General features: G+C 42.0%; 2 protein-coding genes across 2 annotated transcripts in view; both read left to right on the forward strand.

The window, feature by feature from the left end:
• Nucleotides 1-25359, forward strand: part of COL4A6 (collagen type IV alpha 6 chain) — a 190626-nt gene that overhangs the window by 124805 nt on the left and 40462 nt on the right. Inside the window, 16 exon segments of the mRNA XM_087972038.1 lie at nucleotides 1178-1213; nucleotides 3003-3044; nucleotides 4028-4120; nucleotides 6834-6887; nucleotides 9737-9796; nucleotides 10004-10048; nucleotides 10568-10621; nucleotides 11347-11416; nucleotides 12792-12902; nucleotides 15338-15487; nucleotides 15653-15757; nucleotides 18113-18270; nucleotides 19527-19706; nucleotides 20966-21149; nucleotides 22021-22074; nucleotides 24863-24934. Coding sequence (XP_087828164.1) covers nucleotides 1178-1213; nucleotides 3003-3044; nucleotides 4028-4120; nucleotides 6834-6887; nucleotides 9737-9796; nucleotides 10004-10048; nucleotides 10568-10621; nucleotides 11347-11416; nucleotides 12792-12902; nucleotides 15338-15487; nucleotides 15653-15757; nucleotides 18113-18270; nucleotides 19527-19706; nucleotides 20966-21149; nucleotides 22021-22074; nucleotides 24863-24934 — 1468 coding nt within the window.
• On the forward strand, nucleotides 12922-15035 carry LOC148129744 (uncharacterized). The gene is given in 3 exon segments (XM_087972335.1): nucleotides 12922-12928; nucleotides 14152-14678; nucleotides 14680-15035. Coding segments are annotated over 3 exon segments (756 nt in total). The 3' UTR covers nucleotides 14902-15035.

The raw sequence follows: 25359 nt of genomic DNA on the forward strand, positions 1-25359 counted from the left end.
TCATCCTTTTTTTTTTTTTTTGTTATTAATTACATCCTGAATAATCTACCATTGCAGCTAGTTCAGAATATATGAAGTAGCTACTGTTATCTATAGTATTTAGAATCAGAATAGAGCTGGAAGGGACCTTGGAGGTCTTCTAGTCCAGCCCCTTGCTCAAACTGAGAATCCTATACCAAGTGACGGTCCACTCTCTTCTTAAAAACCTCCAGTGATGGACCCACAAACAATTTTTGAAGGCAAGTCGTTCCATGGGTTAATTGTCCTCACTGTTAGGAAGTTTCTCATTAATTTCAGGTTGCTTCTCTCCTTGATTAGTTTCCATCCATTGTTTCTTGTCCTGCCTTCTGGTGCTTTGGAAAATAAGTTGAGCCCCTTCTCTTTGTGGCATCATCTCAAATCCTGGAATACTGCTATCATGTCATCCCTAGTCCTTCTTTTCTCTAGACTAGCCAAATCCAAATCCTGCAACTGTTGTTCATATGTTTTCGTCTCCAGGCCTTTAATTCTCTTAGTTGCTCTTCTTTGCACTTTTCCCAAAGTCTCAACCTCTTTTTTGTAATGTGGTGACCAAAACTGGATGAAGTATTCCAGGTATGACCTTACTAAGGCTTTTTAAAGTGGTACTACTTCACCTGATTTTGATTCTGTGCCTCTGTTTATACAACCCAGGATTGTATTAGCTTTTTTGGCTGCTGCCATACACTGCTGACTCGTGTTTAAGTGATTGTTCAGAAGGCTCCAAGGTCCCTTAATATTTATTTATATATAAATAACCCCCCTATCTCCCTCACAGAAGCAGAATGACAAGGTGGGAAAGGGTTTAACTCCACCTCCTTTGGCTTTTGATCTACTGCAGTTTGGGTGGGATACATCTACCCTTTTTCACATCTATTTGCTTAAATATTAATATAAGGGCATCAGCCCAAGATAAGAGGCAGGAGTGCAGAGGAGGATTTGGCACAAGTCAGCTGCTCTCATTTATTACTGAATAATTTATCTATCTCTCTGCTTCCTAAAAAAAAATGGCACTGTAAATAACTTTGGATATTCAAGGCATCATTCGCCTTTCCCTTTTTAACAACGGCTCCCTCTTTTTATTTATATGTTCCACCCATAAACTGAAATTTGTTTTTCAAGTGCAACATCTGATTAATATTGTTTTCTTCCCATTTAGGGACCTCCAGGTTTCCCAGGACTCCCAGGACCTATGGTAAGTGTGTTTGATTGATTCTCGGCATTTTGCCTTCCATCAAATAAATAGTTTTGGGTGTGTTTTTTTCCTGATGAACCTTAAGGCAACTTTTCTGCATTAAAGATGGACAGAATGTGCAAAGTCAGAATTTTGTTTTTATTGTTCTGTTTTGCTTGGTTGGAGAGGATGGAAATACAGAGAGTCCTTGACTGAACAACAGTTTGTTTAGTGACTGTTCAAAGTTACAACTTACTGAAAAAAGTGACTTTTCATACTTATGACCATTGTAGCACATCCATGGTCACGTGATTTACATTTGGATGCTTGACAATACTTCATGTTTAGTGTCCCGGGGTCACATAATCCCCTTTTTGTGACCTTTTGACAAGCAAAGTCAACGGGGGAAGCCAGGTTCACTTAACGACTGGGTTACTAATTTAATAACTGCAATGATTCACTTAACAAACTGAGGCAAAATAAGTGATACAATGGGGCAAAACTCCCTTAACAAATTTCTCACTTAGCAACAGAAATTCTGGGCTCAAGTGTGGTCATAAGTCGAGGACTGCCTATAGTCTTGGAATAGCTTGTTCCTGGTATATTTCTAAATTATTTTCCATATTTGCATGCAGAAGCTTCAGTTACAGTGATTATAGATTATACTAGATATGAATCCACCAGATAGTTCTGAATGAATCCGGCACTTTGGATTACAGCTAGTTCTCAGCTTACAGCAGAGGGGTCTTCAAACTTGACAGCTTTAAGTCTTGTGGACTTCAAATCCCAGAATTTCTCCTCCAATCATGTTAGCTCAGGAATCCTGGGAGTTGAAGTTCATAAGTCTTAAACTTGCCAAGTTTGAAAACCCTTGGCTTACAGCCATTCGTGAAATGACTGTTTAAAGCAGGGGTCTCCAACCTTGGGCAACTTTAAGACTTTTGGACTTCAACTCCCAGAATTCCTCAGCTTTGCTGGCTGAGGAACTTTGGGAGTTGAAGTCCACAAGTCTTAAAGTTGCCCAAGGTTGGAGACCCCTGCTTTAAAGCTACAACAGCACTCAAAAAGTTACAACTGTTGCAGCCTCCCCCCTCCCACCATCATGTAATCAAAGCTCAGGTGCTTGGCAGCCGGTATATATTTATAAAGGTTGCATTGCCTCAAGGTCATGTGATAACCGTTTGTGACATTCTCAGCTGGCTTCCAACCAGCAAAGTCAGTTTGGGAAGTTGGATTCACTTAACAGCCATATGATTCAATTAAAAACCAGGGCAAAAAAAAAGGCATAAAATCAGATTTACAGGTGCTGACTAGCCACTCTACAACTCTATAACTGCTTTGATTAGCCACAGAAATGTTGGTCTGAATTGTTGTAATGAGGACTCCCTGAATTAAATCTTCCTCAAGGCCTAAGATTACAAAATATATATTTGTAGTATATGCATTACTCCAATTAATGCAGCTGTTTGTAGCTAACGATATTCTGTCCATTCCTATTGTGTCCGAGTGCTTTTAATATGACATCAAGCTAAAGAAATTAGTGTGAGAAAAGAGTAACATTTTAATACCTTGAACCCAAATAATTTAATTCCTCATCAACTCAGGTTGGATTACCAAAACTAATACTAAACCATTTTTTTTTTCAAACAGTGAATGTTGATCATTTTTGGAAGACAGATATAAGAAAACTAGCTTTAATTCCATCAATCGTTTCTTTTGACTCCTGTTTGGATGTTTCTATGTTTCAATTGGACCATTTCTGGAAAATAAAAATTACAATGGTTTGGTATTTATTTTTGTTATTTTGCAGGGCAGTACCGGTTTAATTTTCCATGGAGAAACAGGAGAAAAAGTAAGTAGTTGTATGTGTTTTGGTTTTGCAATAGGACACCAAATCTCATTTTTCTCAGATCAGTGCAAGATTAAGAAGATTGTTAACTGTTTTTCTACACGTTGGCCACTTATTCAAGTTCTTGCCCTGAAGACATGTTGCATATCAAGAAGAAGATTGGGCAATGGAGAAGAGGCTCAGTTTTTTTTTTCATTCTGTCACTGCTTACAACATACAATTTCCAAAATAGGTATCAGCTTCCAAATATTCTCCAGAAAAGCTTTATTTTCAACTCTTTTAGAAGTGATGGATATTAGAGCTCATCAAACTTTTTGTGGGAGACCATTCTAGAGAACCTGTTCAATTATAAACAAACCACAAAGGCTTCAGCTTCTTGACCTCCTGAAAGAGAGGGACAACCAGTTGCTTCTCCCAGCATGACCAAAAGGGTTGGGTTGATTCCAGGGGTAGATGGAGTTCTTAAGTAACCAAGAACCAAGCCATAAAATGCTTTATAGAGGAAAATCAGCACTTTAAATGGCATTAGGAAACTGAGAATCTAAGGCAGGACCTGAAAAATAGGTGTAACATGCACCCTCCAGCATCCACCAGGATAGATCTGGGCCATTGCATTTTGTACCACCTAAAGTTTCTAGATAGCCTTTAAAGATAGTCCCTTGAAGAATGCATTGCAGGAGTCTAGAGCAGTGTTTCTCTACCTCAGTATCTTTCAGATATGTGGACTTCAACTCTGCGGACTTCAACTTGCAGAATTCCCTAACCAACAGATCTCAGAATTCCTAAGGTTGAGAAGTCCTTATCTGCAAGAGTGGTGATGAAGGCATGAGCCACCTAATCAGTCTTTAAGATGACTTTTTTGTATCTAATTTATTTATTTGTTGAATTTCTATAGCTGTCCATCTCGGTCAATGACTTTGGGAGGCTTACAATTCAAAAAATATATTATGATTAAAAATACTAATACATGTTTATTTTCCAACTAGGGAGATGTTGGGCTGCCAGGACCAGCGGGACCTCCACCTTCCACGGGGACAGAAGAATTTGTTGGGTTGACCAAAGGACAGCAAGGAGCAAAGGTTTGTTCTTAACAATTGATAAACTCTGAATGAAATAGTTTTTAAAAGGATGCTGAAAGTCAGACTTGATTTCTCACAGTTTCATCAACAAATTAGGCGTTTTTGGCAATAGTATAGAAAAGGTTGGGCATAAGCTTCTTCAGGCACATTTTCAATTTTCCAATCCACAGTTGCCTATCCTCCCTATCAAGGACAAGTATAATACATATTTTAATTATTTTAATTTAATTTTTTCCCCAGTTTCCTCACATTTTGTAAATTTTACGATGTGGCTCTGTGAACTACACCCTAGGCTATAATAAAGTGAACATCCAGGGAAATGTATGCAAAACTGCATATGTTAGAAGAAAATATATACACACACTCAGAGAAACACATGACAAAAAACGCACAAATGTTCCTGCTAGCTTTTCAGCCCAATATTTGCAAATTTGCACAGAAAGAGATTAGAAAATGTGTTTCAGAAAGTATGAAAGTTGAAGCTATCAAACGAGGCAGATTTATTCATGGCTGAGCACAGGGCAACACCAATTAATTTATTATGATATTAAGCTTTGGCAGGCTAAGGTCTGTTTTGTTTTTTGAAGCAGACTCTAATCTAGGAAAACATTCATATGCCTGGATATATTTGTCATTCCGTAATGGAATAAATTGATGTGTAGGTGTAGTATGGAATGTCTGTTCCTGGAAAATTTAAAATGTTGTGGCTTAAATGAAATTACTCTTGGCTTTCTTGTAACTTTGATACTGTAGTGATTTTGGCTGTTATTTAAAAGATAGCACAATTAATTAATTGGAAATTCAGAGTCGGATCCTAGATTAACTCCTTGGTGAATCAGTAAACTTAATACATTCTTCTTTGTTAACAAAATGTAGGAATTTGCTGAGGAATTTAAGCACATCCTCCCAACCTTTCTTTCCCTGGGGAAAAGCAAAGATAAGAGAATGCAGCATAAACCTTCCAACAATTAAAATGATTTTCAGTCTGTTTAGAAAAATGATTATTCTCCCTTTCAAAAGCCCAGAAGAAAAATGCAATTTAAGCCAGTCTTGGACAATTCTTCATTTCAGTAAATGATTAACTCGTTTGAGGTCTAATTTCTGCAGAGTTTGATCAATTATTTCCAACACTGTTTTCCCCACCCCAAAGAATCCTGAACTCTTGAAAGAGTAGGACTCTTGAATGTTTGTCTCTGAGAATGTCAACTTTCCCGAGACAGGAGGCAATCGAAAAGATGCTCAAGGTTGTAATCATTACCATGGAAATGTTGATATACCAAACTATTTTTCAGCTAAATCTCTAGGTCGTGAAATTCTGCTTACCCAGGTGGAAGATGTAATCTCTTAAAAAAAACAAATAGCGGCACTCAAATGGTAGCTTTTGATTTGTACCATGTACAATGTGTCCACTTGCTCAGTTGTCTTAATTTAACCAATATCAGTTCTTTGACTTTGTCAAGTTGTTTTGGATATACATAATTGCAAACCACACTTTATCTTTCCCAGCAGAGTGCAAGAGAACTTTTTTGCTTCGGTATTAGATAATAGAAGAACAGAATTGGAAGGGACCTTGGAGGTCTTGTAATCCAACCCTCTGCCCAAGACAAGAGACCTTAAATCATTCTGGACAAATGGTTGTCCAATCTTTTCTTGAAATCCTCCAGTGATGGAGCATCCACAGTCTCTAGAGGCAAGCATACCAGTGGTTAATTATTCTCAGTCAGGAAATTTCTCCTTATTTCTAAGTTGGCTCTCTCTCTCCTTGATTAATTTGCATCCATTGCTTCTTGTCCTGCCTTCAGGTGTTTTGGAGAATAGATTAACCCCCCTCTTCTTTGTGGCAGTCTCTCGAATATTGGAAGACTGCCCTTAATCCTTCTTTTCACTCGACAAGCCATGCCCAATTCCTGCAACCATTTTTCATATGTTTTAGCTTCCAGCCCCCTAATCATCTTTGCTTCTCTTCTCTGCACTCTTTCCAGAGTCTGAACATCTTTTTTATATTGGTGACCAAAGTTGGATGCAGTATTCCAAGAATTGAAAGGACCTTGGAGGTCTTGCAGTCCAACCCTCTGCCCAAGGCAGGAGATCTTATATCATTTTGGACAAATCATTGTCCAATCTTTTCTTGAAACCCTCCAGTGATGGAGCATCCACAGTCTCTGGAAGCAAGCCATTTTCCACTGGTTAATTTATTGTCAGTAAATTTCTCTTTATGTCTAAGTTGGCTCTCTCCTTGACTGGTTTCCATCCAATGCTTCTTGTGCTTCCTTCTGGTGTTTTGGAGAATAGGTTGATCCCCACCTTCTTTGTGGCAGTTCCTTAGATATTGGAACACTGCTATCATGTCACCCCTAGTCCTTCTTTTCATTAACTTCGTTCATGTTTTTTTGAAAACTGATTCTCCTCACCCAAATTATCTGTATTAGAGCGCCACGGCTGATGCCAGTGCAGAATATACGAATGCCCTGTTTTCCAGACTCAACAAACTGATTCATCTTAACAATTTTGAAATAAGGTAACTTCAAGCTGTATGTTAACCCGATGACTCAGTATAAATTGACAGTGATGGTTAACCACGGTTTAGAATTTGGATGTCAATATATCTACAGGATAAATGAATAGACCTAAAAATGAATGTTCAAACCTAGATCTTTCAGTACTGAGTAGTGATACGTTACTGAGTGTTTTGATTTTGTACTTTTTGTTTCAGGGAGTTCCTGGTGTCAAAGGAATCCCAGGCCCACCAGGAGGTCCTGGATTCCCGGTAAGATGTTTCAGCCAACCTTTGTTGACCTCTCTCCCTTTGAAGAGGTTGGAAGTGCCACATAGTTCAGAACAAACCCCACCCCAACCAAGGAACCCATCTAGAATGAAGCCATGTTTGACAAACGTGGAAGCAAAAGGGTCCCCATTCTTCTTCTGAACATGTGGAAAAAGGAGAAAGAACAGAACCTGAGCATCTTCCCCATCACACATTTGTCTTCTCCTTCTTCCCATCATCCCATCATTGTCTGAGTATGAGCATGGTTTCCACCCAAGGATAATAAGCCTTTGTAACGAGTCCTACAGTATTGGTGTATTTTCATTGCAATAATGGAAGCATACATTGTTGGCTTGTTTCTGTTTTTTGTTACATGTAAACAAATTCCCTCTAATGTAAATTGGAATTTTTGACAAATGCTTCTCATTCAGAAGGATGGTTTCAATGACAGCTCACATAGGCAGAAGTTTTTATTACAGCTTCTTAGCATCTGGCACAATGACTCTTTCCCCCCTACCCTCCACCCCCACCTCCTCTGGTCCCTTCTTGGGTGGTGGCATGAATTTACTACCACCATGAAACATTTGCAAATGATGATGCTGTCTTTGTAATCTAAGAAAAGAGTGTTTTAGGAAACTTTGCAACCATGGAGTAAATTGTTTACTAATTGTGTCATTAAATTGCTTGCGGGCAGCCTCTTCTCCAAATAAGAGGTGCATAACTAGGGGTTTTCTGTCCATGGTTGGATATTCCAGAGATGTTCATTGATGTCTAAGGGAGACGCGTGATTTTTAATGTCACCTTTGAGTGAGTCATAATGCAGAAACTTGATTTTAAAAATGGAGTTGCAGAACAAACTGTACAGCGATGTCAGCAGGGGTGTGGCTTACAGATCCCCTGAGCAATTCATGCTTATAGATAAAACCTTACTTGAACTTATTTTTAACATACTGTAAATGATGAAACAAGCTAAATAAAGGCATTGATTGCATGTAAATTCACCGCAAATTAACACAGACTCTTTCTGTGTGCACATATTTTTATTTACCAGTGAAGTATAATAACTGGACAGTATGAAATGTATTGATATTGCAAGGGAAAATATATGCATTTCAGTGATTAAAATAAACTGAAAATAAGGGACGGGATGAAACCCAGGAAAAAGAAAAATGAAAAAAAAAAGTTCCATGGTATTAAATAAAATTAATTCAGGCCTTAAACATACATCTGTTAAGTGTAAGTGTTAAATATAGACTATGTTGAGTCATATTGCTTCATCTTTTTATTTATTTTTTTACTACGATGGAGGCAACTTGGCATTGATTACATGAAAATACTTTTATGAATTGGGGGCATGATGGATCAGGAGTTAAAGACACTGAACTTGTAAGCTAGAGAGCTGACAGTCCGAGTTTGATCCCCGAGCTTCACACAATGGAGTATGCTCCCATTACTTGCCCCAGCTCCTGACCACCTAACACGGGGGTCCCCAAACTTGGCAACTTTAAGACTTGTGGACTTCAACTCCTAGAATTCTCCAGCCAGTATAGCTGTTTGGGGGCCCCTGACCTAACAGCTCGAAAGCATGCAAATGCGGGTAGATAAATAGGTACCACTTTGGTGGGAAAGTAACATTGGCATATAGCCATGCGGGCTACAATGCCACGAAAATGTCCCCAGACAATGCAGGCTTCCTCAGCCAAGAAATGAGATGAGCACATTGCTCTAGAGATGGATATAACTGGACAGGGAAACCTTTATCTTTACTTTTTCCTTTCTGAAGAAGCATCAATGGTTACTATTCTTTTCTTTTTTTTATGAAATAAAGATGCACTCATTAACTAACACAACACTATAAGGATGTTTTAAAAATTGGGGGAAAACTGATTTCGTGAATCCATTCTTTAATGTTTAGAGCACGGATCTGTTCCACTTGCATAAAATAATATATTTTGCTGGTTCCCCAGGCTTGGAAAAGCTACCGTTCTTTATAAAAATGTCAACTTTAATATTTAGGGAATATAATTCAATATTATATTTACATCATGCAGTAGATAATGTACTGACTTATGGAATTCAAGACTACGAGATATTACAATGTCCATAGTTTGGGCAGTTTTGAAAAAGAGATCAATAATATTGACAGATTAAGCCTTGTAGCAGTCATGACAGTTATTTAAAACTTGGAGACAATAACCTTTTTGATATCCATTGTTGAGAAGTGTGATAAGAAAAGGCAATTTGCTCTTGACTTATGAATCCAACTTGGAGGTTTCTAAGAAGTATCTCATTAAACCATAGTAGAATATTGGATGCTAAATCCTGGTGCAGAATAGCAATCCCTTATCTTCCCATAATCCACTACAATCTGGTTGATGCTGGTACAGGTGGCTTCAGTCACACAAGAGATCTGAGTAAATCATATAAAATGCAATGTGCATTATCTCATTCTGATAATCAACGTAGTCTGATCCAACCATGTGAATGGATTGGGTAAATAAATTTGAGTTGATTCAGATCTTTTGTTGAACTGCTAAATAAAGTCAGTTGCACTCAAATGTTTGAGTTGATTCAGACAAAGCTATATATGCACACACCTGACACTCCTATTCTTTATTTTGCACAATCATTTTTTATCCCCATCCAGTCCTTTCATCCTAAACATGGTTTCTGCTGACTTATTTATGCCTCTGGGAGAACTATGGAGTTGGAGATGTGGTTTTCAGCATCAGACTGCAAAGCAGAGAGCTCTGGCATCCAAGTGTTTGGTAGGAAAAGTGTAAGTCTCCACAAAGACATGGAATGATCAACCTTATCCTTGTTCTTTTTCTTTTTGTATGTGTTTTGTTTAGGGTTTCTGGAGCTTCGGAGAAAAGGGAGAAAAAGGTGTCCCCGGTTTACCAGGACCAAGGGTAAGAAGCTTCTAAATATCTTGCTCTCTGGAAAATATTTGTACAGGTAGTCCTCCACTAATGACTAATTGCTTAGCAAAGGTACACCAAACTCCCCAAAAGGATTGGGGACTAAGGCTTAGAGCATGTCAAAGCCCAGTGGAGGAACCTGTAGATGTCAAACTGGAGCACATACTCAACAGCACATTGGATTTCCTTTCATTTTAGGGAGACATGGGACTGAGAGGACCTGATGGAAACATAGGCAGAAAGGTATGTTGTGTGGTCAAACACATCTTTATTCATCTAGCAGAAGATGCCACAGTGGGCATTTTCTGGTGAGATCCAGCAAAACATTTTGGAATCATATGTCTAGTTTTATATGGGAGATCCTGGATCTTGATCCTTTAAAGGAGAAACTATTTTATCAAGACTTTGGGCAGACAGTTGGACTCTTAATTATTTGCAAGTTTCAAAAGGCAGCTGAGACCGTTTAATTCTTTTCCTGGACCTTTGGAATGTAAAGGCATTGCAGAGCACATGTTTAGGCGATTTGGGTTTTTAATTTGATTGGTGATTCAATTTGCTTCTTTATGAGCATGCAGTGTTACTGTATACAAGAGCCTATCCAGAGTTTTTCATTAGAATTGGCTTGTTTGCTTGCTTGCTGCTGAAAGGTGTTATGCAGTGTGCAGAATACATTATTTTTCAATAAATGAATAAGGACAGAAGAAAACAAGGAGAAAACCTCCGTGTTCCTCTCATTCTGAAGCATCTTTCATTGTTATTCAGGGAGTTCTGGGCAAAGCAGGATTTCCTGGTTGGGATGGTTCTCCAGGTGGAAAGGTAAAAACCCCTCCCCCCAAAGAAAAATTGACCAGGTAAGCACAAATATTGTAGCTTTAGACAAGACAGGGAAATAGCCCAAAGGTAACTGTGGCTGGCCTTTCTCTTTTTTAAAAAATTAACGTTTTTAAAATTTTTATTTTATTCATGATTTTAAAATGCAAACACCAAAAACAGGAACCATAATACAAAAACCAAACTAAACAAGATATTTCAAAGGGGAATAAAACACCTACACGTAGATTTCCTCCCAGCTGAATATTGGTAAATATATTTCAATGATAGTTTGAATGATAGTTTCCCCCTTTTGCAAAACAAGCCCACAAATTATGAACTTCTGTAACTCTGTTTACCCAATCAAGTCCTTTCCTGATCCGTCACTTCTTCACTTTAGATAGACCTGGAAAGCAGACATTGAAATAAGGATATTATTAACGTGTTTGTAAGGCACTTCCAATATAGTAAGGCTCAAATAGGGATGTTTCTTGATTCAAAATAGCTAAAAAGTAATGTTTTCTTTTTTAAGGAGAACAGTTCTAGCCAAGTTTTGTCCCTGAGAGATTCTGTATTAGAGATTTTTATTTTATTTTTGTGCATACAATCATTCAACCATGCCACCCACCCACTTTGTATTTGTGCCATACTTCCCAAGATACACTTTGGATGAAGCAGAAGCCTTTTGACAAAACTGTGAAGCTCTTGTGTTTTCTATTTCTTGCTTTCAGGGTGAATTTGGCGATGTGGGTCCACCAGGCCCTTCAATAATTGTTGACAGAAATGGTGCTGTCATATCAGGTGGATGATTTTCCTTACAACCCCATGTCTTTTTAACATGTACGAAGAATAAGAAAAGAATAAGTTAAAAAGAATGAAATGTTTCTCAAGGCTAGATTAGGGTTACTACACTTGCTCTGTACTAGAGTTCCATGACGTTCAAATCAGAGTAGACCACAAGGAGTGCGCCTCCCAGAGGGATCACATTGCAGATCCCATCATCCCCACTGGATGCGCTAAATGGCTCTATTTTCTTGGGATATGGGAATGCATCTGGCAGAACCACTAGAGGATTCATAAATGCAAAATTGCTGTATCTGGCTTGTCTGAGCAATCTTCGGTTCTGGAAATTGTTACTGCTGGCAGGATTGTGTGATTAAAAAGGGGGGGAAACCCTCAACAAAAGAACCTGAAGTCAGAAGAGTCCTTAGTGTTCCTAACATCCAGCCTTGGTTCCATGCAGGAATCCAAATTAAACCCTGTGAAATATGTCCTTCAATTATCACTGTTTTATAGAACACCTTCTGGAGAAGAAGAATCAATTTATTTTTAGAATAGAATAGAATTCTTTATTGGCCAAGTGTGATTGGACACACAAAGAATTTGTCTTGGTACAAATGCTCTCAATATACATAAAAGAAAAGATGCATTCGTCAAGAGTTAAGAATCATAAGGAACAACACTTAATGATCGTCATAGGGCACAATAAGCTATCAAATCATACTAGGAAACAGTCAATATAAATCATAAGGATACAAGCGGCAAAGTTACAGTCATACAGTCGCAAGTGGGAGGGGATGGGTGATAAGGAGTGATGACAAGATTAACAGTAATAGTAGTGCAGACTTTGTAAATAGTTGAACAGTGTTGCGGGAGCCCATCTTCTCCTTTTACTGTCTTCCCCATCATTTGACCAATGCAGGATATACAGACAGCAGGAACGTGACTCAGAGGTCCCTAGAATTGGAAGGGGACCTTCAGACAATGAAATAACCAAACTTCCATTTAGTGCAGAAGTCACATTTAAATCATCCCTGCATGTTTGGTCAGAGTGAACCAAGAGAGTTTCACCCATCACAGACTTTATCTCTTGGTCTTCCTCCTTCTCCGTGGTACCAAAGGATAATTTAAATGCCAATTTTCTTTCCAAGGCAGTTGTTGTAGAATGTCTAAAGGACCCCTTTGCATGTCAAAGGTCTCTGTTTCAATCCTATGCATTTCCAGATAATGTTAGGAAAAGTTCTGAATTGATCAGTTTAGGCACCATTGAATTTTTGTGGGTTCTAACTCCGGCTAAATCAGCTTCTTGGATTCCAAAAGTAGGCTACTAATACAGTGAGTGAGATAAATGAAGAGAAGTTCTGAAGTTATTTTCTTTCCATCTTTTAAATCCTAGGTCCCCCTGGAGACCCCGGCACACCAGGAACCCCTGGCCCTAGAGGAGATGAGGGGAGTATTGGTTTGATAGGATTTCCTGGGCAACCAGGACGTCCTCCAACCTTTCCAGGTAATCTAGTTAAGAATCCATGGCTGGTGAGAGAATCCCGGAGTATCTTTATGTAAGAAGCCAACTTCAAAGTATCGGAGGTGTTTTCTAATAAGTGTTGATCATGTCTCTAGAAAGACATGGCCATCATGATTCTGACGAAAATGCCTCAGAAAATACCAAAGAGAAAAATACAGTGAAACAAAGAAGAAGGACTTAGAGGAACTTTTAATATGCTTCACATATTGGTGCAAAAAGTGGGAAATGGTGGAAAATGTAGTTTACTGATATTTAGAGTGGGTTTTCAACTACCTGATATCCTTTGCTTGATTTCTGGAAGGAATCAATGAAATTATCTCCCTCTACCCATCCTTCCCGCTGTATTTCTGTTGTCCTTCCATCTTTCCTCACCCAGTTTCATCTATGAACTTGATGATGATATCTGTTCAGTTGAGTCTGACTTGGCGATTCTATGAGCCAGGTCTTTCCACATCTTTTTATCTTGCACTTCTCTGAATTTTACCGTGTTTCTCCAGCATGTTTTCTAGGCGTAAAATGAAATTAAGCCCCTCCCCCTAGTTTAAAACATGCAAAATTGGGGGGGAGGTCGGGGGGACTTGCCATTAGCAGTTCCCTGCAGGCAGCTACGCCTCACTATCAGCCACTCCTAACACCATGGTGGAGCATAGAAGGCTCCCTTACCCCTTTCTTCTCTGGGTCAGCAGGCGGTTGGCATCGGCATGGATGTCCAGCAGCGTTTCAGCCGCTTCTCAGGCCTCCGTAGCTTCCACGGTTCCCACTGGTGCTGGCGCCTTTCTCGCCAGCGCCATCCCCAACAACAGTGTCTGAGTCGCTCCCGCTTTTCCCCCATCCCCATAACAACAGGAGAAAAAAAACACTTTGAGGTACCTGGGAGCGCTGCGCACTGCGTTTTGGTTTAATCCCGAGTGGCTGGGTGGGCGTGAGAAGAGCCGAGTGAGCGTCTCTGCTGCTGCTACCCTTGGTGCTCCAGCCTCGGGCTCTGCAAGTTTGCAAAAGTCCCGGTGCGCAGCCCGTTCCTGCATTCCAAGTGCCCAGGCCGAGCTGCAGCTGTCCCTCTCTCGCCAACGCCGTCTCCAGCAGCAGTGGCGGGAACCGTGGAAATTACGGAGGTGGCTCCCCCACCCGAGAAGTGGCTGAAATAATAATAATAATAATAATAATAATAATAATAATAATAATAATAATAATAATAATAATAATAATAATAATGACAGCTGGTGTAACAAAGCACTGCATGGGCATTTCCTTGAAAAAATCCAAGGAAAAATAGATAAGGAAAAGACCTGGTTATGGCTGACCAACAGAACACTGAAGAAAGAGACAGAAGGCCTGATTCTTGCAGCCCAAGAACAAGCCATCAGAACGAATGCAATCAAAGCCAGAATAGAAAAATCTGCTGATGACCCCAAATGCAGACTCTGCAAAGAAGCGGATGAAACCATCGATCACATACTGAGCTGTTGCAAGACAATCACTCAGACTGACTACAAACAACGTTATGACACAGTCGCTCAGATGGTCCGCTGGAACCTGTGTCATGACTACCATCTACCTGTAGTAAAGAACTGGCGGGATCATAAGCCTGAAAAAATGGTTGAAAATGAGCATGCAAAACTAGTGCGGGACTTCCGAATACAGACCGACAAAGTTTTGAAACACAATACCCCGGATATCACGATTGTGGAGAAGAAAAAAGTGTGGATCGTTGACATTACAATACCTGGTGACAGCAGAGTCGACGAGAAACAACTTGAAAAAAATCACCAGATATTATGACTTGAACATTGAACTGCAGAAACTCTGGCATAAACCAGTGCAGGTGGTTCCAGTGGTACCCGGCACACTGAGTGCTGTGCCTAAAGACCTAGGCAAGCACTTGAAAACAATTGGTGCTGACAAAATTACCATTGGTCAGCTGCAGAAGGCCACCTTACTGGGATCTGCTCACATAATCCGCCGATACATCATGCAGTCCTAAGCGCTTGGGAAGTGTTTGACTAGTGATTTGTGATACGAAACCCAGCATAGTTATCTCGTTTGCTGTGTACACTGTTGTTTTTATTAATAATAATAATGATGATGATGATGATGATGATGTGAGCTGAAGCTCAAAGTTAGTCAGAGAAGACATATCTGGCAAATCTCCATTAAAATATACTATCTCCTCCTCTCCTTGAAAGCCATGATGGCATCCAAAGCAAAGCCTGGTCCCAAATGCTAGCAGAATAGTTTTCTATGACTGTCCCGTGGCTCTTCCAATCCAACAGGAATGTTGAGTGTTGGCTTACCTGGCCAAGATGCCTTAAACTAGAAAGTTGTATTCTATTGTTTTTAGCAGTATACGAAGGAGCAGATTATGAGGTACGAGGAGAATGAATTGAAATGATAATTCCTGAAACATAGTCCTCATTTAGGTCTCCCAGGTTCAGTAGGAGTCCCAGGGATCCTAGGATTTAAAGGTGACCGAGGAGACCCAGGAAAGACTACAGTTGGATCTCCAGGCCTACCTGGGAAAGATGGTGATCCAGGGTTATCCGGAGCTCCAGGGTTACCAGGTGTTTCAGGTAAGTCCAAGATCATATACAACTTCTATTCTGCACTGCTTTTGTGTATGAAAATTGGTCAGCTTTCTCTTTGCTGCAAGCAAATGTCATCTCCCTACTTGTCATGACTATATGGTTTTTCTAGATCCTTGTGGATTTAAAAATCTTTTTTCCCCCAAAATGCAGAAACAATACACACAGCAGGCGCAGTCTTTAGTGGTGAACCTGGGGTACCAGGTATCCCTGGACCAAGGGGACCCCCAGGAATCTTTGGCTTAAGAGGGTATAAAGGTGAGTAGAATTCTCATTGTCTGAACATTCCCCCAATGTTCCCAAGTACTCAATCGTGGTTTTTTTCAGAAGGAAGCAGCTATAAGATGTACCACAACATTTTACACGAGTCCACTTGTGCAATATTTGTTTTTACTTCTTGGCGTGAGTAATGGCAGAATGTTCACTTTGGTTTGGAGCAAAGCTGGCTGAGGAATTCTGTGAGTTGATGTCTACAAGTCTTAAAGTTGGAGACCCCTGGTTTGTAGGATCCATGCCCACATGGCCCAAAGAAAACCTTCTGTTTAGGAAAACATGAACTTCATCTATTTATCTATGCAGCTTACGTCAGTGGACTAGATGCAAGAGGCATAAATCTTCCCACTCTCAGAACTTGGAGGAAGGAGCCAGGTTATTAACGGACCACCAATTCCTGTGATCTGGAGGAACAAATGCTAGGATACATCCTTTCAGCATCTCCCATAAACCAGAGAGGGACTGATAAGACAAGATTTAATACTGAGTCAGGAATACGTTTTGGGGACATGGGTATTAACCTGCTTTTGGAAATTATTTTGCTTAGAGCGAATTGAGTACGAGTTGTCCTTAAGTTGCATTAATGTCTGGTGACTTCATGGACACATTTATTTATTTATTTTATTTTGTCAAGCAATTATAAAGTAACAGGTATAAGTATAAACATAGTTATGAATACATGAAATGGATACATATAAGGAAAAGAAAAGGAAAAAATAGGACAGGGACGGTAGGCACGTTGGTGCGCTTATGCACTCCCCCTACAGACCTCTTAGGAAAGGAGTGAGGTCAATAATAGACAGTCTAAGGTTAAAGTTTTTGGGGTTTGGGGAAGAAACCACAGAGTCAGGTAGAGTATTTCAGATGTTGACCACTCTGTTGCTGAAGTCGTTATTTCCTACAATCAAGTTTGGTGCGATTAACCTTGAGTTTGTATCTATTGTTTGCTCTTGTATTGTTATGGTTCAAGCTGAAGTATTCATTGACAGGTAGGACATTGCAATGTATGATTTTATATACCATACTTAGATCAGACCGAAGACGGCGTAATTCAAGGTTTTCTAGGTCTAGAATTTGAAGTCTGGTGGCATAAGATATTCTACAACGAGTAGAGGAGTGGAGAACTCTTCTTGTGAAATATTTCTGGACTTTCTCAACTGTGTTAATATCAGATACGTAATGTGGGTTCCAGACTGATGAGCTGTATTCGAGTATTGGTCTAGCAAATGTTTTGTATGCTCTAGTTAGTAGTGTGATATTACCAGAGAAAAAGCTACGTAGGATTAGGTTAACAACTCTTAATGCCTTTTTGGCTATATAGTTACAGTGGGCTCTAGCATTAGATCATTAGAGGTGAGTACTCCAAGGTCCTTGACAGAGTCTGGATCCGATACAAGGTCTTGACTATTCAGCTTATATTTTATTTTCTGATTCTTTTTGCCAATTTTTTTTTTTGCCAATATACATTTCTGTAGTGTTTCATTTTCCAGAGATCTTCCAGTTGAATACTAAGCAGTCCAGTCCCTTATTAGCTTTCCAGGATCTGCCAATTGCCTGGGCATTATGTATCTGTAGAAGCATGTATCCCTTCATTTAACCCGTGAGCATGACGGGTGAATGTATTCACTCACTCCACAGAAGAAACTTGTTCTTCTCTATTCTACCACTTCCTTCTATTGCTGCACCATAGAGAGTGTCTCAACTTACTGCATCTCTGTATGGTTTGCCAATTGCACAGAGGCAGATAGGACAGCGCTGCAGAGGGTTAACATTACCCAGAAGATCATTGGTTGCCCTCTCCCCTCTCTGGAAGAGCTTTATAGCTCCTGCTGCCTTAAGAAAGTTCAAAACATCCTTCAAGATCCATCTCATCCTGGGCACTCTTTTTTTTTTTAACTATTACCATCTGGCAGATGGTACAGGATAATAAAACAAAAACAAATAGGCTGAAAACAGCTTCTATCACAGGGCAGCTCTGTTGAATTCTACTGTATAGTGCAATATTAATGCAATATCAGGGGTTTTCAATTCAATATATACAATGTGAAGGATATGTGTTTATTTTCAGTCATATTGTACACTGAAGATGGTATTTAATTTCATTGTACAAGGTGCAGTGAAAATAAAGTAAACTAAATTAAACTAAAATTAAACTCCTGATTCTACATTTTGGCTTTTGTTGACACAAAAGACACACACAGAGAGAGAAACAACTAAAATACAGATACTAGGTTTCACACTTACAGGTAGATTTTTTTAAAAAATAAATAAATCCTGATTTGAGCTCACAACTGTGGTGTGGTTTTGGCTCGTGTCTGAAGTGAATAATTGTTTTCCCAGGGGAAGGTGGTGATTGTGCCTGTGATGGAGGAATCACAAGAATTGGCTTGCCAGGGGAGTCAGGCAGCCCTGGCCAACCTGGCAGACAAGGTGATATTGGGCCAAAAGGATCCTTGGGAGAGCCAGGAAGTGGTTTACTAGGTCCCCCTGGACCACCAGTAAGTAAACAATGGATTTCTTTTGTTTGATAGGGAAGACTGTCAGAAGAAATTAGAAAGGTTAGATAAGTTTAATTTAAAAAAAAAACCTTTTTGTTTGATGGGGGAAATGAAATCCATCCTTAGAAGGTTGTTTATGGTGGATGGCCATATGTAGGACATGTTCCCCTGTCTCGAAAGAGGATCGGGCAAGGGTAATATTTTGCTGGGAGTGTCAGCTTTGGAACCCATATTGACACCAGACCCTTCCACACTGCCACATTCTTGAGCCTGGGAAAATGGGAGGGGGGAATTTCTTGGAGTGTATGTGGTTAGACATAATAGCATTCTTCTTCTAAGTCAAGGTCATGTTATTTCTGCACCTGGGTGAGGGGAAGCCTAAAGTTGGGACGGAATGTGATTGGGGCATGTGATGCGATGATAGGTGCAGGGGGTGGATTTGTAATTTTTTACTTCCTGCAAGGAAACCCAGAACTTTCAGATTCTGGATTTCCCAGATGTGTCAGTTTACTATCCAAATAAACCAGAACTTTTGAGAGGATGTCTGTCCTGGAGTTATTTGCTGGAGTGGAGGTTTTCTGGAATGCCGACAGGAGACTAATAGATTACTCTTCATCTCTAGCTATCTGAAGAGATCACCACTATATGTTCCTGAAATAAAGAACTATACTGAGGGACGAAGTTGAAAGAGGGATTGGCCTAGAATCTCCATGTTAGCAAAGTTAGTTGAGAAGATTCCTATGCACAAGCATGAGTAGTAATAAATCAATTTACATGGACCTTTACATGTGGACCTGATCTTTCATGCTAATATAGGCACAGAATTTACTGTAGTTCATAATTTTATTACCTGATTCATATTGAACACCAAAAGCAATAAAAATAAAAACACAGCATGTCCAGGGCCAATCTGGTTTAAACAATAACTCCTGAAGACTTCCCAGGTGCACCAGACTAGAAACATGACCAGATAAGCGAGTTCTACCTTATTCTAAGACTACATTAACAGAATCTTCCAAATCTGAAAGTACAAATCTCCCACCATCTTTTTTTTTTCACAGCCTGAGATATTAGTGAGGCTTCTTTCTGAGGCTCTTTGTCCATTATGGAGCTGCAGGCTGTGTCCTCTCTTATCTGATCATTCCCTAGACAGCGTCTTTTATCCTCATCTCCCAAGATCATTCTACATACCATTTCACTCCTGTAGTTAATGAGTACACCATCTGTTTTTGCTGAACTCTCTGTTTGTCTTCCAGGGTTTCCAAGGTCAATCTGGTCTTCCAGGCCTTAAAGGACAAAAGGGGGAACCGTCTTCAGACTCAGGCAGAGGACCTCGAGGAGATCCAGGGAATGCTGGACTCAGGGGTCCTTCGGGGAAACCTGGAACTCCTGGCAGGGATGGCACGCAAGGTGCCCCAGGTCCACGTGGCCTTGCGGTAGGTTTGTCCATCTTGGAGCCCTTTGCAATTAAATGTAGTCCCCTAACTGGCATCCAGAGCTGTTGAGCTTCATCACTTCGAATTCCTAGCCAGTATAGTCTTCCTGGCTATGGATTATGAGACCAGACTGCTTTCCTTTGATGATGTGAATCACTATCAGTGGTGGGATTCAGTGGTTTGCACCGGTTCGCGCAAACCGGTAGCAAGGATTTGGCGTGGGTTGCTGAACCGGTAGCAACTTCTTGCTGGCCATGCCCCCAACCCGGTTGCCTGGTCACCTCTCGCTCGCTCACCTCACCGCCCGCCTGACGCTAGCCTGCTCAGTCACTCCTGAGAGTATTTCTTTTTTCCCCCCCCCCTATGATCAGCTGTGCCGGGATTCCCCTCACTTGCTGCTTCACCCAGGAGGTTTCCCTGAGGCCCAGGAAGGCAAAATAAACAACAAACCTCCGCCCCCTCACTCTATTTTTTGACTTCTTGGGCCCCAGGGAGGCCTCAAAACGAAGCGTGGGGTTGCTGCATGCCCCCTCCCTAGGCTGCATTTTTTTGCCTTCCTGAGCCCCAGGGAAGCCTTCTGGGATCAAAAACGCCCCCTAGGAGGCTTCACTGAGGCCCAGAAGGGCCCCCCCAAAACAGGGGGGCACTGCAAAAAGCAAAAGAAAAAAGAAAACAGCCACGCCCACCTAGTCACATGACCACACACCCCTAGCCACGCCCACAGAACCAGTAGTAAAAAAAATTTGAATCCCACCACTGATCACTATGTACAACTTGTCAAGTTTTTGTAAACTCTTCTGCCTAGATTAAAGGGCTGACATTTAGATTAGATGTGGTGCTATTTGTAGGAGAACATAGGATGACGAACCATCTCCACCCCCAACTGTTATCTTACAAGAGCTTTTCATCCACCTATAATTGATTCTCCCCCCCACCCACTTACCTGGCTGCTTCTTGCATACCATACCAGGAAGCAAATGGTCCTGGGATACATCGTGTCCTCAAAGATAACTGCAGCATCAGGGATCTGCCATATTTTTGGAGGGCTTGGGGACCACCTTTCTCCAGTTCAGGCCAAACTCCAAGCCGGAGGTGCAGATTCATCTTCCTTAGAGGTGGGCTTTATCAACCCTCAGGACCTTGGCTTCCAAACCGAGAGTTTTTCTCTTGATCACTTTCCTAATCATCGTTCTTGATGTGGGGATTTCTCCCTTCTCCCTAGTGTCTTTTTTTTTGTGTGTGTCTCTCTGTGCATTTAGGGTGATGATGGCTTTGGCTTCCCAGGGGACAAAGGTTTCCCTGGATTACCTGGCTCAAGGGGGAAGCAGGGTGAGATTGGCCTACCTGGCATTGGTTTTCCGGGGCCAAATGGACGTTTTGGACTTACGGGGGATCCAGGGATCAGTGGCATCCCAGGACAACCTGGACCTCCAGGGCCACCAGGTAAGTTATGTGGGGATGAATCTGACTTTGGATTGATCACCACAGTCAGGATAGTGGATCATTCAGATTTGTTAGATACGGGTTTGGAGATCCAAGTTCAGGTCCCCACTAGAACCCTCCATCTCAGCCCAGTCTATTTCACAGGACTACTGTGGGGATAAACTTAGGGAAGACATCCTGTCCCCAAATAAGCCACTCAAGTTGCCTGAGAAGATCTGATTGCCTTTAGATCCTCTTCTCACTGAGCTTGAGGTGGTTTTGCAAGATGTAATGATGGATCTAAGCTTTCCTAAAACAAAATAATTGGATTGTGGTGATGATGAAGATGATGATGATGACAACAACAACATAATCTTTGCCCTGTGGGATTGAATCTTCACATTCTGCTTGGGATCCACCTTGCCTTGACCCAGAAGGCAAAGACCAACACCATGCTGATTCTTTGTTTTTCACCCAAGGTTTCCCCCTCAATAATTGTATCAAGGGCAGCATGGCTGTTCTTCTACTGCGGGTTTAAGTTCATTTAATTTGTACATCTATATATGAATTGGGTCCTTCGTCAAGGGAGGTGCTTCATCTTGCAGGTTTTAGTGATAAGCCTGCTAAAGGCCCAGGGGAGCCCAGGTTTTTATGTCGCCCCACCCATTGTCCACCTTGTCTCTCAATGTGATGCAGGCTTGTCTTCTAGTGGCTTTAGAACTTCTAGCTCTTAGGACGACTGTCTGGGTGGATTAACCCTGTATATCGTACCTGTGAACCTCGGCAGCTTGGGATGCAAACCAACCTTCTCTTGGGTTATCCTTTCTTTCTCTGCTCCCCCTTTCCCATCTGCTTTGTTTTTAACTTGTGCTCCTTTGCTTAACCGGTATAGGTGATTGCTGCTGCGGTGAGGAGGTTGGTAATGGAGACTTAGACGCTCAGGGAGGTGAGAGCGAGGGCCTGGGAGCTCAAAAGGAACGGGGGCACCTTCTTCCTTCCTGTTACGACACAAGGCGCTCTCCCCCCTCCCCCCAAACACACGCACCTATACACACCCAGGAGCACACACATATGCACACCCAGGAGCATGTTGTTCCACAAAGTGGAGGGGGAGATCCTACTTGATGGACAAAGTCATCTGTGGCAAGGGGCACCATCCATCCCTGGGGGGCTTGCTTACCAGTGCTTTTCTCCTCCCCCTGCCCCATTTCAAAGTTGCGCACTGCTGTGCTTGCCATCTGCTTCCCTTCTGGCTGTGTGTTCTTGTACCTTGCTTATTGCATGAAGCTGGTCGATGGCTTTGGAAGACGTGAGTACTTGGTCCCCGAACAGTTGACACTGTGGCAGCCAAAGGACCCAGCACCACTGCCCCATTCCATAGGTTAAGATGTTTGTCACTCAGCAAAGGATTGGATTGACGTTCACCTGTGCATTCACTGGGTTGGTGCTCATTTGGGTGGATTTTCTGGTAGTTGCTGTTTCACAGGAGCTTAATAAGGCAAGAAGGGGAGGGTAATTTGGGGGAGGGAGGGAGTGAGGGAAAACCTTAAAAGCCCCTCTGCTGTTTTCCTTTTGATTTTATATCAGTAAATAAAGTGTTTTGCAAATCCTAAATCAGGTGGACGAATCAGGAGCCACAAGGGGACTACAGAACCCTTTCCTTTTGTCATGCTTTATATGAAAATTTGCACAGTTCCACTCTGCTTCTTTTAGGACTGTGAAAATGAAATCATCCACAGAAATTGAAACCATTTAGAACATTCTTGGGCCTTGGTGGTCAGGGACAAGCAACCGGAACCACTCGGGAATAGTCTAAAGCAGAAGCTTTATTGTTAACCCCCTAAGTTACAAGAATCTCCCCAGATGGATTGCCTTTCCTTAAGAATGGCCTTGTGGGGGAAGTTAAGTTGCTGCCTTCTGCCATGGAAAGAAGGCTCTAAGCTCAGCTCCTTCTTAATGCTTCCCTCCAGCCCTACTGCCGATTCCACCACAAGATACAGGGACATCCCGTAGTCATTTGCTCCATTGCATTAGGTGCTCCTTGCCTCAGTCTTTCCTGGCCAGACTTTATGGTAGCTAATGGTACGGTTTTGCTACTGTTAGTTTAATCGCTCCCCGTCAGCCTAGCTCAGGGGTGTCAAATTCAAGGCCCCGCGGGCTAGATCTGGCCTGTGGAAAGTTTACATCTGCTCCACAGGGCAGCCCTGGAAACAGCAAAGGAGCGGCCTATGGTGCCTCTACCGGTGAAAACGGAGCTTGGAAGGGCCTCTCCCAGGCTCCGTTTTCAGCTGCAACGGTCTCCTGCAGCCCTCTGCCAGCAAAAACGGAGCTCAGGAGAACCACCCACTTTGCCCTCCTGCAAACACCATGAGCAACCCGGCCAAGAAGAGTGAGAAGGGCAGCAGCAGCAGCAGCCTTGAGGAGGAGGAAGCCCAGCCAGGCTCCCCCTTGGGGAAGCGGGGCTGGGCTGAGGGATCCCGGTGCCATGGGAGCTTGAAGGCCAGGCTGGGTGCTTGCACCCTGCTGCCTAGGGCTCTGGATAGCCTGCGCTGCCATCCAGGGGTCCTCCGAGTGTCCTGAGAAGGATGGTGAGGCTCCTCTGGAGGACAAGGGTTTGGCCCTCTCCCTGGTCTCACCTTCCTTCTCTGGAGACAGTGGATCCCACCAGCCCCACCCAGGACACCACAGGTTCCCCCGACACGAGTGATATTGAACTGGCCACGCCCACCCTTGCCACACACATCCAGCCCCCCCCCCCACAAGGTCAAACACAACCCTGATGCAGCCCTCAATGAAATCAAGTTTGACACTCCCAGTCTAGCTGCTTACTCACAAATGCCCTCATAGCTACTATGAAAGTTCAAGATGAGCCAACCAGAAGCTATCACTACTCTGGTGCTAAAATAGTCTGGCTGGGTTTTATTTCATGCAGTGGCCAACTAGATGCCTCTGGGATGCTCACAAGCTGGAGGTCAGGATGAACACTGTTCTACCGCAAGTGGTATTTGAAGGCATGCCAGTCCCCTACTTGGGAGTAAGCTGGAGTCTTCAGACACCTCGTTGTCATCTACCATTAATCAATCCCTCTTGGAAGTCAATTTTTGGGGTACTGTGTCCAAAGGGACTACCAGAATCTGCCTCCAATTATGATTGCAACATCATGACAATCCCACAATGGAAGGTTGGACTCTCCAGCAATCTGACCATCACATTTTGGAACTGTTGTAACTTTCAGGTCATCTCCAAAAGCTGCATTATATAGAATACATTGCAATCACCAGTTGTGATCAGCTGTCCATCATGCTTTTTTTAAAAAAAAAAAGCAGGATAAACATTATGCTAGCTGCAAAATTGCCTTAAATCCAGGTGTGAAAATCTTAGGACACTATAATAGGTTTGCCACTATGGGGACAAAGGGGAGGGGGGAAAATGGGAATTGGAGGTTGATGGCATTCTGCCTACAGAAAAGCAGACTACACTGCAGATAATTGCAAAGAAAATTAGCTCTGTTTCTTGTCAGTGGCCCAGAATCACAGGGGTGCAACAGTCATCACCTGACCAAAATCACACATGCAATTGTCCCTAAGTGACAGAACAGGATTTGAGCACTTTATTTTCTGGTAGATCTGGAAATGTGGGCATTGTCCCTGTTTCTAGGGAACATGGAAAAAGTTCTTACAAGTTTTGTTCAACCAAAAAAAAGAACAAAGTTTTAATACATTTTCTGCCTTTAGGAGAAACTTTGCCCTGCATAATCCCTGGAACCATTGGTCCACCTGGGCTTCCTGGACCTCCAGGGTTTCCAGGTAGGTAGCTTTGGGCTGTAAGCCCAGTTTCTTCTAGCAGTCAGAAGACATGATGAAAACTCTTTTAATTTCACGACATGAAGACAGACTTAACCATAGTTTCAATTGGGAAAATGTGACCATCCTAGACCAAGCCAAGTCCTGCTAGGCCTGCATTCTAGAAGCCCGGCATCAGGTGGGCTGCTACGGGTTCACCCAGGTTCGAGATGTAGCTAATGTTATGGCTGGTTCAGAGAACCGCCAAATTCTACCTCTGGCCAGCATGCCCTGCCCCGCCCACCGCGCCCCTCCTTGGAGTCTCCATGCAGCTCATTTTGGATGCGAGGTAAGTGCAGAGCCTGTGTAGAGGCTCAGGGAGGGCAAAAAATGGGCCTTCCAGAAGGCTGGCCCGCTGCTGGCCTCCGGAGGACCTCTGGAGCTCAGGG

Source organism: Notechis scutatus, chromosome 10 (genome assembly GCF_049901735.1).
Source record: "Notechis scutatus isolate UNSWTSFEM ecotype Mainland chromosome 10, rNotScu1.2, whole genome shotgun sequence".
NCBI classification, from domain to species: domain Eukaryota; kingdom Metazoa; phylum Chordata; class Lepidosauria; order Squamata; family Elapidae; genus Notechis; species Notechis scutatus.